The 11,449-nt window shown below is 45.9% G+C and overlaps 1 protein-coding gene across 2 annotated transcripts in view; it reads right to left on the bottom strand.

Moving 5' to 3' along the window:
- Positions 1-7,070: 7,070 nt before the first annotated feature.
- LOC127005706 (uncharacterized) overlaps positions 7,071-11,449 on the bottom strand; it is a 5,458-nt gene continuing 1,079 nt past the window's right edge. For both annotated transcript variants that reach the window (XM_050874823.1, XM_050874824.1), the window contains exons 3-4: positions 7,744-7,878; positions 7,071-7,443 (exon numbers count right to left, since the gene is read on the bottom strand). In XM_050874823.1, the coding sequence (XP_050730780.1) occupies positions 7,319-7,443; positions 7,744-7,878 (260 nt within the window). In that variant the 3' untranslated portion in view covers positions 7,071-7,318. The remainder of the gene's footprint in view (positions 7,444-7,743; positions 7,879-11,449) is intronic.

Consider the following 11,449-nt stretch of genomic DNA (forward strand, 5'->3'; position numbering starts at 1 on the left):
AACTAGTTGTGAAGTCTATGGCTGTTGATACAGATCTTGAAATATAACGTAATGGTCTAACTCTTATTGCAATATCAGGATTACTGTGGGCACTTTTTCCTTTTGCTTTCATCTAGTTCTTCTTCCTTAACGTAAATAGGGATGACAGAGTGATGGAACCCTTGACTCTATCTATTACAAAAAGCTGTTGATACAGATCTTGAAATATAAGGTAATGCTCCAACTCTTCTTGCAATATCAGGATTACTGTGGGCACTTTTTCCCTTTGCTTTCATCTAGTTCTTCTTCCTTAACGCAAATAGGGATGACAGAGTGATGGAACCCTTGACTCTATCTATTACAAAAAGCTGTTGATACAGATCTTGAAATATAAGGTAATGCTCCAACTCTTCTTGCAATATCAGGATTACTGTGGGCACTTTTCCTTTGCTTTCATCTAGTTCTTCTTCCTTAACGCAAATAGGGATGGCAGAATGATGAAACCCTTGACTCTCTCTATTACAAAAAGCTGTTGATACAGATCTTGAAATATAACGTAATGGTCTAACTCTTATTGCAATATCAGGATTACTGTGGGCACTTTTTCCTTTTGCTTTCATCTAGTTCTTCTTCCTTAACGCAAATAGGGATGACAGAGTGATGAAACCCTTGACTCTATCTATTACAAAAAGCTGTTGATACAGATCTTGAAATATAAGGTAATGCTCCAACTCTTCTTGCAATATCAGGATTACTGTGGGCACTTTTTCCTTTTGCTTTCATCTAGTTCTTCTTCCTTAACGCAAATAGGGATGGCAGAGTGATGAAACCCTTGACTCTCTCTATTACAAAAAGCTGTTGATACAGATCTTGAAATATAACGTAATGCTCCAACTCTTCTTACAATATCAGAATTACTGTGGGCATTTTTTCCTTTGATCTTATTTTTTTCCTTAACGTAAATAAGGATGGCAGAGTGTCTGAAAACATGGACCCAGCAAGCCCTCCCTTATCTGATTTTGGCAAGGCGGTGGTGCGTGTAATGTAGCCTTTACTAACCTTGTTCCGTGTTGCAGGCACCTCCACCACACACCACAGCAAGGGAAGACAATCACCACTACCACCATCACCACCGCCACCACCACCGGACTCCACATCGCTGGAGGGTGGTGAGTACAAATTTTCCAGTATTTTTTGTAGTTTTGATTGTTTATGCATTTATTTCCTGCTTCTGATCATGTGTTTTGTGTAATCGTATTTTTCTCGTGTGGTTCGTAAAAGGCGAGGCGAAGAAGGGTAGCGCCGGGCAGGACAGGAATTATTTTAACATAGTCCCCCTCGGCCATTACCAAATTTTCCTGTTGTTTTTTATGAAGTTTTTCGCCCTTATTGCCTGCTTCTGGTCATGTGTTTTGTGTGTAATCGTATTTTTCTCGTGCGGTTCGTAAAAGGCGAGGCGAAGAAGTGCAGCGCTGGGCAGGACAGGATTTATTAAAAGAAAAAACTCCCCCACTCCCATTACCGACGACCAGCGCGTGAAAGCAAAACTCTCGACACTGCTAAAGAATATAAGTGTTTCTGTCCCGTCCTGTCCACGTGCGGTGCGGGGGAAAACAATTGAAAGTCGCGGCGGGAAACGAGAGAAAATTAAAAGAATAGGTTTTAAATTTACAGGCGGAACGGGAACAGGAAACAAAAAAAGAGAGAGCTGTTAAAGAGTAAAAGGAAAAGAGGAAGAGAAATTTATATGTGACTTGTTTTAAAGGGTAGAAGAATGAATGGGGTTTGGAATCTTAGCAGGAAAAGGAAGGGAAGCAAAAATGTGGATAAAATTGAAACAGAAAAGGAAGTGACTTTGTATATTAAGTTAGATAGGAAGAAAAGTGTATATAACCTGTTTTAAAAGGTAGAACAGAGAGAGAAATGGGTCCAGAATTATAGCGGGAAGAGGAAGGGAAGGAAAAATGTGGATAAAATTGAAACAGAAAAGGAAGTGACTTTGTATATTAAGTTAGATAGGAAGAAAAGTGTATATAACCTGTTTTAAAAGGTAGAACAGAGAGAGAAATGGGTCCAGAATCATAGCGGGAAGAGGAAGGAAGGGAAGGAAAAATGTGGATAAAATTGAAACAGAAAAGGAAGTGACTTTGTATATTAAGTTAGATAGGAAGAAAAGTGTATATAACCTGTTTTAAAAGGTAGAACAGAGAGAGAAATGGGTCCAGAATCATAGCAGGAAGAGGAAGGGAAGGAAAAATTAAGATGAAATTGAAACAGAAAAGAAAGTGACTTTGTATATTAAGTTAGATAGGAAGGAAAGTGTGTGTGACTTGTTTTAAAAGGTGAACAGAGAGAGAAATGGGTCCAGAATCATAGCGGGAAGAGGAAGGGAAGGAAAAATTAAGATGAAATTGAAACAGAAAAGGAAGTGACGTTGTATATTAAGTTAGATAGGAAGAAAAGTGTGTGTGACTTGTTTTAAAAGGTGGAACAGAGAGAGAAATGGGTCCAGAATCATAGCGGGAAGAGGAAGGGAAGAAAAAATGCAGATGAAATTGAAACGAAAAATAAGTGACATTGTACATTAAGATAGATAGGAAGAAACGTGTGTGTGACCTGTTTTAAAAGGAGAAGAGAGAGAAATTAGTTTACAAGATGAGCGGAAAGAGAAAAGAAGGGAAGGAAAAATGATGATAAAATTGAAACAGAAAAGGAAGTGATGTTGTACATTAAGATAGATGGGAAGAAACGTGTGTGTGACTTGTTTTAAAAGGTAGAACAGAGAGAGAGAGAGAGAGAGAGAGAGAGAGAGAGAGAGAGAGAGAGAGAGAGAGAGAGAGAGAGAGAGAGAGAGAGAGAGAGAGAGAGAGAGAGAGAGAGAGAGAGAGAGAGAGAGAGAGAGAGAGAGAAATGTGTCCGGAATCATAGCAGGAAGAGGAAGGATAAAAAAGGAAAAATTAAGATGAAATTGAAGTAAAAGGTCACGTTGTATATTAAATATGTTCTGAGATATAGAAAGACAAAAACAAAGTAGAAATTGAAGACTCAGTGGGAAAATAAAGGAAAATTTAGTTATATGAAGAAATACGAGACTTCAAAATTAATTATCAGCATTTAAAACTAGACGAACATATTGCATCATTTTTAAGTAATTGTTGAGAATACACACACACACACACACACACACACACACACACACACACACACACACACACACACACACACACGTACACACACACAACAGTATTAGTGATTACCTCAAGGGGCAGAGCGCGAGCTAATGATAATTGAAACGACAAAGGATATAAAAGTTAGACGAGATAAAATGAAAACATAAAGGGTCGCCCGACATAACATGGTGGAATTACATAGAAGGAGGAATATTATTAACAAATGTAGTAAAATGATTAAAGTAGTGTCATGTCCTCCTGCCTCCTTTGTATTGCGAGCATCTCCCTTCTATATATTATTCCTGACAGTGTTATTATTATTATTATTATTATTATTATTATTATTATTGATTGTGATGAGGATGAGAAGCAGGAGTAGGAGGAGGAGGACGAGGACGAAGAGGAAGAAGAGGAGGATAAGAAGGAGAAAAAGAAGGAGGAGGAGGAAGAAGAGAGGAGGAGGAGGGGGAGGAAGAGACGAACAACAGTAGAAGAAGGAGGAGGAGCAGAAGAAGAAGGAGAAGGAAAAGGAGGAGGAGGAAAAAAAGAAGAAGAAGAAGGAGGAGAAGTAGGATCACATGCTCCCGTGGTACAAGTGCCTATAATTCATCCCGTTAACTCACCTCCTACACCAGCTAAACCGTTAACCTAAGACCATGAACAAGGATTATGACATGCATTAACCCGGCACAGTCTTCGCTAGCCCTCTCTTAGGCGCCGAGTAATGTAAACGCTCTGGCGGAGTCCATGGAGTTTCGCGCGTCACTGTCCATATAACACCCCGCCCCTAACACTGTGTATCTCCTACGCAATGGAAAGTTAGTGGCAATGTGGTGGGAATCATACCAACAAAACCTGATGTGATGTAAGCAAATAAACGCAGACGAGACAAAAAAGGAAGCAGAGAATGTGTAGAATGCATGGAGAGAACAGATAGGCAGAAGGGAGAGGAGGGTAAAGAAGGAAGGAATATATGAGGTTAGTAAGAGCTAGTGTAAGGAGAGGAGGGGAAAGGAAAGGGAGGGTGGAAGTGCCTCGGTGTTATTCTGGACGATGTGCTGAGAATATATATTGCAAAGGGGATAAGAAACGGAGGATATTAAAAGCATCGCACTGTTTATCTTGTTGGGTGTTGATAGTTGTTGGCAGTCTGGTGAAAGTCTTACTGAAAAATCTATTACTGCTTAGTGTGTTAGTGTTATATATTGCTTAGTGTGTTAGTGTTATATATTGCTTAGTGTGTTAGTGTTATATATGGCAAAAAATATACTAAGATTTTGCGTTTTGAGGAGAAGAGAAATGGTAGATATTATATGCGTAGGGAAGGGACAGGGAGGAAGAGAAGTGAAAACGGGATTAAAAATAGAATAGAATAGAATAGAATAGAAGGGGAGAATAGAAGGAGAGGTTACAGGTGGGTGGAATAATATTTGAGAAACATTTTTTATTTCTCATTCATTTTCTTCATCTCTCCCTCTCCCCCTAACTATTACTACTACTACTACTACTACTACCACTGCTATTACTACTACTACTACTACTACTACCACCTTCTCCGTAACTTATATCTAGTGAGTCTCAGCCCACAGAAGAGATGAGTTAGCGTTCCAATTGGGCAACAGAAAACGAGTCAAATTGAGGAAGAAAACTTGTGCCTAGGTTGTTTTCAGTGTAGACTGGAGCAAAGTGAGGGTTCAGGGTGTGTATAGGTGTGTGTGTGAGAGAGAGAGAGAGAGAGAGAGAGAGAGAGAGAGAGATTGGAATGTATACGTTTATCTTTCGTTGAGATGAATAAAAGACTGGCGTGTGTATGTGTGTGTGTGTGTGTGTGTGCGCGCGTGTGTATGTATGTGTGTGTGTGTGTGTGTGTGTGTGTGTGTGTGTGTGTGTGTGTTCCCGCCCACCAACTCTTTCTCGAGCTGCCATGTAGCGTCGCAAGGCATGACTACTTGCTGTTCCCCGCCGCGGGGTGGCCACACTCGCTGCTCCGTCATGACATCAACGTACAAATTACACGAGCCACCTGACGCACAACCACACTCCGACACGCGGGGTCCGCTAACAATGCGTGAGTGACGGGCGGCGGTGGCGGGGCGGGGCCACGGGCACACTTGTCTCCCTGGAATCACCCAAGGCCTTTTAAAATGGTGGATCGCCTCGCCGTGTACCTCACTGCACACAGATATTGACGTGATCGGGGCTCCTACAAGCTCATCGTTGCTCCCTTGTCATCATAGTTGTGTTCCCTGAGCAGCAGCCTCTAGAAGGAAGGATGGCAGCCTACAGGTGTAGGTAAGCCTGCCGTGCGGCGTGTCCTCGAGAGAGTGAGCCGCGTGTGTGTAAAGTAGACCTTCCGTCACGGGCCGCCGCTGCTACCCTCCCCGCCGCCCGGCGACACCACCGCTGTCCCCGGCCCTCCGTGGCCCTGCCCAGCCCTTTGCTGGTACCTGACGGCACGCCGCCATTAACTTAAAGCTCGTGTTACCTCGTCTCGGCGTGAGAGACACCAGTGTTAGCAAAGCAGGGGCCAAAAGATGACGCATAAACCGGCCTCCGGTAGTGCACCTTGCGCCGGGCGGACGGACACACATGCGTATCCCTCGCGGGTCGCCCCGTGAGCGTGACTGGCTCCCTGCCTCCCAGCCAAGCCCCCCGGGCCTTGACCTCCCCCGCCCCTTGTTATTATATCAAGGGCATGATGATATTCACTTGAGGCTTACGTCGAATCGTGTGTGCATGAAAGACAACAGGAAGAGTAACGCTGAGGACAGGAGATAACGCGTTGGCCTCGCCCCGCCCCGAGCAACCCACCACGGCCACACTCCCGGGCCGCCCCCACCCGTTCCCCAGCCTCTGTCCGCTGCCCCCTGTCCCCTGTGCCTCCCACTGCTGCTGCAGCGTGGCACAATATCATTTATTTGACACTCTCGTCACCTTGTGTCCCCATGAGAGGCACCGCTAACAGTAACGTAAAGACAGCAAGATGACGAACACGTCGGTCTTTGCCAACGCGCCTCGCCCCGCAGGGGAGGGACACGATGGCGAGGAGCACGCGGTGCCTCCCGGGGTTACCTTTATGTTTGGTGCGGCCGTCCCCGTGAAGGCGTCCCCCACGGCGGCCACACACGCCAGCCGGGCAAACACTGAGCCTCGGGGCATCAAAAACTGTACACAAAGACTGACCCGCCATCCTTGTCCATCTCTTCACCACGAGAGGAAGGACAGTCACCAAGAACGACACCAAATGGCGCAATCAGCTGAGCGAAAACATCTGAACATTACTTACACAACACTCAAACTTGTGAGGTTCTGTTGGCCACCGGGAGGAGTTGACTGCCACAAGAGGAGGAAGAGGAAGGCCAAAAAATGCCAAAATTGTGGCTAAACCCTGAGATTCAATAGCACTTCATAGCCTTGGGTGTTGGGCTGATCTGCCTCGGCCCTGGGAGAGCAGGGCGAGAGGGGAGGACGGGGAGGAAGGGTGCGCTGGCGTCGGGCTGTCTGGCCAGGCGGAGCAATGGCCGCTACGCGATGGGGTGCAGGGGCGGCATTCTCACTGTGTGTGTGTGTGTGTGTGTGTGTGTGTGCGGGGGAAGTTTAGATATGAGCACACACACACACACACACACACACACACATTCAATCCGGCTGATATGGCGGTCTGTCTGTCTCTTCGCCAGTATAATTTTCCTTCGTTTCTGAATTTCTTGAACTGAATATTACGTTTGTGTTATACCGAATTTCTATTATGCTTCGTTATAAGGAAAAGGTACTGCACTTGCTATATTGCCAAAAATCATTATCTATTATTATCTAACTATTATTTTATTCAGCCATTATCTGACTGAGTAACTAACTAACTAACATATTTAAAGGGATCGTGTTTAGCGCCACTCTTTACCATGAGAATAAGACACAAACACTCATTCAAGGTCTTTATTTCCACGTTTTGGTGTGATGAGGACAGTGTTCCCTCCCTCCATCGCTACGCTGGTATTGTCTTCTCCCTTTTGTTCTTTGGTGCTTGTCCGTGAAGGCGAGTCTTGGCCACGATGAGCAGATAGATAGATGAGTTGATGTTGCCGTCGCCGCCTCCGCCGTCCCCCGTCAGCCGCCCCCCAAGCCGTGTCCCTTCAGCTGTGTCCTCATCTCGAAACCCGCCCCGCCTGCTACTTCCCGAGGCCCGAGTTGGCGTAGCGCTGGTCGTTCGGGGATGAAGTGAACATGAGACTCCTCATCGGCAGGCCCAGGGAAGAGATATCACTGGGGAGACCCGCTAGAGCCTGGCTGCGTGCTGGGGAGAGAGGGAAGGGGAGTTACCGTGTGGAGAGGAGTGACGTGTTGACTTACTACGCTTTCTCAACTTCGTCTCCCAGGATGGAAAATGTACAAACGGTGATACATTTTTTCAATTCTTTTCTTTTTACAACACAGGAGACAGCAGCTCAAGGCCACAAAAAAAAGAAACAATAATAAAAAAAAAGCCCGCTACTCGCTGCTCCTAAAAAGACTCCACAAAGAGGTGGCCAAAAGAGAGGTCAATTTCGGGAGGAGAGGTGTCTTGATACCTACGTTATAACTGACTGGCACTCACCCTCCTCCTTCGCCAGCAGTGCCAACAGCTGCTCGGGTTGGAGTCTGCCCGCGCCCTGCTCCTGCGCCAACGCCTCCACGCTGTCCAAGTTCGTGCGTAGCTCCGTGAAGAAGTTGCGTAGGTCCGAGAGAACACCTGCAGAGGACTCATGATTACAGTGTAGTGCCCGGTGTAGCCTGTGTAGCCTTCGTGTGTGTGTGTGTGTGTGTGTGTGTGTGTGTGTGTGTGTGTAGAAGGCGGAGGCGAGGACGGGAGACAAAGCAAGAAAATACACGATAGAAGGATACAGAATACATTAAGACAAACATTACTGGGACGCTCGAATGGGAGGTATACCAGGAGAGAGCAGGTTAAAAAAGATAGATTAAGGCAGGAACTGTGGAGGCTAACTTAGGGCCGTATTTTAAGACACCATCGCTTCTCACATCAACTATTTCTAAAGGTCAAAGAGGGGATCAATCGGGTTGTCATGAGTGTTTTTTTAAGGCTCATGGCACAGAAGAAGGGTCAAACTACCACCAGGGTCATAAAACTACTCCAGGAAGACCCCAAGCTCCTACGAAAGCCCTGTCAAATATGTGTTCTTGGGCAACGAAATGTCTTATAAAACGACCCTTTAGTTACAAAAAAAGGAAAGGGAGGTACAGAACACTAGTAAAGGCGCGGATGATAGCCAGAACAGATAAAAAAAGACATGTAAAATAGGAAACTGTAGATATTAAGAGTGACACATTCTTAAACATTTCCACCCCAAGCACACACATTTACCAAGGTCCTTTGTAGGAGTTCCAGGCTCTTCCCGAGGTACATAGATGACCCTGGTGGCAGTTTGAGGAAGCTCCTGTACCGTGAACTTGAAAAACAACTCATGGGAACCCGATTAACCCCACCTAAGACCTTTGGAAATGGATGATGTGAGCGGCGGAAGCGTCTAAGAATACCGACCAGTTGACGAAGCTCCTGTACCGTGAACTTGAAAAACAACTCATGGGAACCCGCTTAATCCCATTTGACGCCTTTGGAAATAGATTATGTGAGCGGTGGAAGCGTCTAAGAATACCGACCAGTTGACGAAGCTCCTGTACCGTGAACTTGAAGAACAACTCATGGGATCCCGCTTAATCCCATTTGACGCCTCTGGAAATAGATTATGTTAGCGGCGGAAGCGTCTAAGAATACCGACCAGTTGACGAAGCTCCTGCACCGTGAACTTGAAAAACAACTCATGGGAACCCGATTGATCCCGTTTGACGCCTTTGGAAATAGATTATGTGAGCGGTGGAAGCGTCTAAGAATACCGACCAGTTGACGAAGCTCCTGCACCGTGAACTTGAAAAACAACTCATGGGAACCCGATTGATCCCGTTTGACGCCTTTGGAAATAGATTATGTGAGCGGTGGAAGCGTCTAAGAATACCGACCAGTTGACGAAGCTCCTGTACCGTGAACTTGAAAAACAACAAATGGGATCCCGCTTAATCCCATTTGACGCCTCTGGAAATAGATTATGTTAGCGGCGGAAGCGTCTGAGACTACCGATCAGAGGCAGCATCAAGGCCTGAGATCCAAACCTATGCACTGATAGAGTTCACGCCACGGTAAGCGACACTATTGAACCAAAGGCAATAACCCCGCGCGCCGATACCATCACAGACATTGTTATCGGCCAGACATGACTTGAATGCAAATGTATAGACGAGAGAACCGAATACGTCATCCCCACTGCACAGTAATGATTAATATATAGACGACAGGACATTCAGCTTCTCCCCACTAGACAGTAATGGTTTGAGTATAGACGAGAGAACCACCCCCCGCCGCCCCCGCCATTCCTATACCGCACAGTAATGGTTGATATATAGATGATAGAACCTCCACCCCCCGCCGCCCCGCCATCCCTACCCCACAGTAATGGTTGATATATAGATGATAGAACCTCCACTCACCGCCGCCCCCGCCATCCCTACCGCACAGTAATGGTTGATATATAGATGATAGAACCTCCACTCACCGCCGCCCCCGCCATCCCTACCGCACAGTAATGGTTGATATATAGATGATAGAACCTCCACTCACCGCCGCCCCCGCCATCCCTACCGCACAGTAATGGTTAATATATAGATGATAGAACCTCCACTCACCGCCGCCCCCGCCATCCCTACCGCACAGTAATGGTTGATATATAGATGATAGAACCTCCTCCACACGCTGCCCACGTCACCCCCACCAGACAGTTAACGAAAAGAATCAAAGAATGTAATAATAATGCCACGAGCTATTTGCGTAGCACTTTTTTAATCGAGAACTCGTATTTTATTTATATTTCAAGCTTGTATTGTTTTTATCGGTCAACATAATCTGATTAACCTGTGTGTGTGTGTGTGTGTGTGTGTGTGTGTGTGTGTGTGTGTGTGTGAGAGAGAGAGAGAGAGAGAGAGAGAGAGAGAGAGAGAGAGAGAGAGAGAGAGAGAGAGAGAGAGAGAGAGAGAGAGAGAGAGAGAGAGAGAGAGAGAGAGAGAGAGAGATATTAGAGAGAGCTTAGTTAATCTTAAAGCCATAGTCAATTAGGATTAATGAGATTGGTGCCAGCTCTTCGAAGACTGCTAATGAACTACGCGAAGGGAAAGAGGGGAAAGGAAGGGAGAGAGGGAAGGGGGGGGATTGAGGAGACAAGAAGAGGAGAAGGAAGGAAGAAAGGAAGGAAGGAGAATGAAAGCATACTGTTATTTGGTTATGAAAAAGAGAGGAGAGAATGAAGGAATGGATGGGAAGGGAGGGAGGGATAAGGAAAGGATAGACAGGGGAAGGAGGGATAAGGAAGGGATAGACAGGGGAGGGAGGGATAAGGAAGGGATAGATTGGGGTCAAGGAGGAAGAAAAGGATAGGAAAGGAAATATTAAAATAAAGAAAGCAGAGGAAAGGGAAAGGAAGAAATGGAGAGGAAAGGAAAGAAAGCAGAGGAAAGGGAGAGGAAGGAATGGGGAGGAAAGTGATGGAGGAAGAAATGGAGAGAAGAGGAAGGAGGAAAGTAAAGAAGAGCAAAGGGGGAGAGAAGGAGGGAGGAAGAAGGAAATGGAAGGGAATGTAGATAAGCAAAGACCAGGAAGGAATAAGGAAAGGGAAGAGAGAGAGAGAGAGAGAGAGAGAGAGAGAGAGAGAGAGAGAGAGAGAGAGAGAGAGAGAGAGAGAGAGAGAGAGAGAGAGAGAGAGAGAGAGAGAGAGAGAGAGAGAGAGAGAGAGAGAGAGAGAGAGAGAGCATCTTTATCCTATTCAAGAGGTAAAGTAGAATTCGCAGTCATCCCATCGATAGAATGACGGAGCTGAATGGGGGCGATAAGGAGGAGGAGGGTGTAGATGTTAGTAGTGAAAGTTATTAAGGAGGAGGAGGAGGAGGAGGAGGAGGAGGCAAAGTGTATGGCACTGGAGGACGAGAGAATCCTGTAATGGAAAAAAGGGCGTGGGAGGAGGAGAAGGAGGAGGAGGAAGAAAAGAAAGAAAATGATTGACAGCGAAGGAAAGGGAAAGGAACGGCAGGGAAGGAAAGGGAGAGAAAGGGCAGGGAGGGGAAGGGAAAGGAAGGATAGGGAAGGACAGAGAGGGACAGGGCATGGTAGGCAAGGAAAGGGAGATGAGAAGCAGAGCAGTGATGGCAAGGGAGAGGAAGGGAGAGCAAGGGAAGGGAGGGCAAGGCAGAGGAAGGGAGAG

This window comes from Eriocheir sinensis, chromosome 30, assembly GCF_024679095.1.
Source record: "Eriocheir sinensis breed Jianghai 21 chromosome 30, ASM2467909v1, whole genome shotgun sequence".
Lineage (NCBI taxonomy): Eukaryota > Metazoa > Arthropoda > Malacostraca > Decapoda > Varunidae > Eriocheir > Eriocheir sinensis.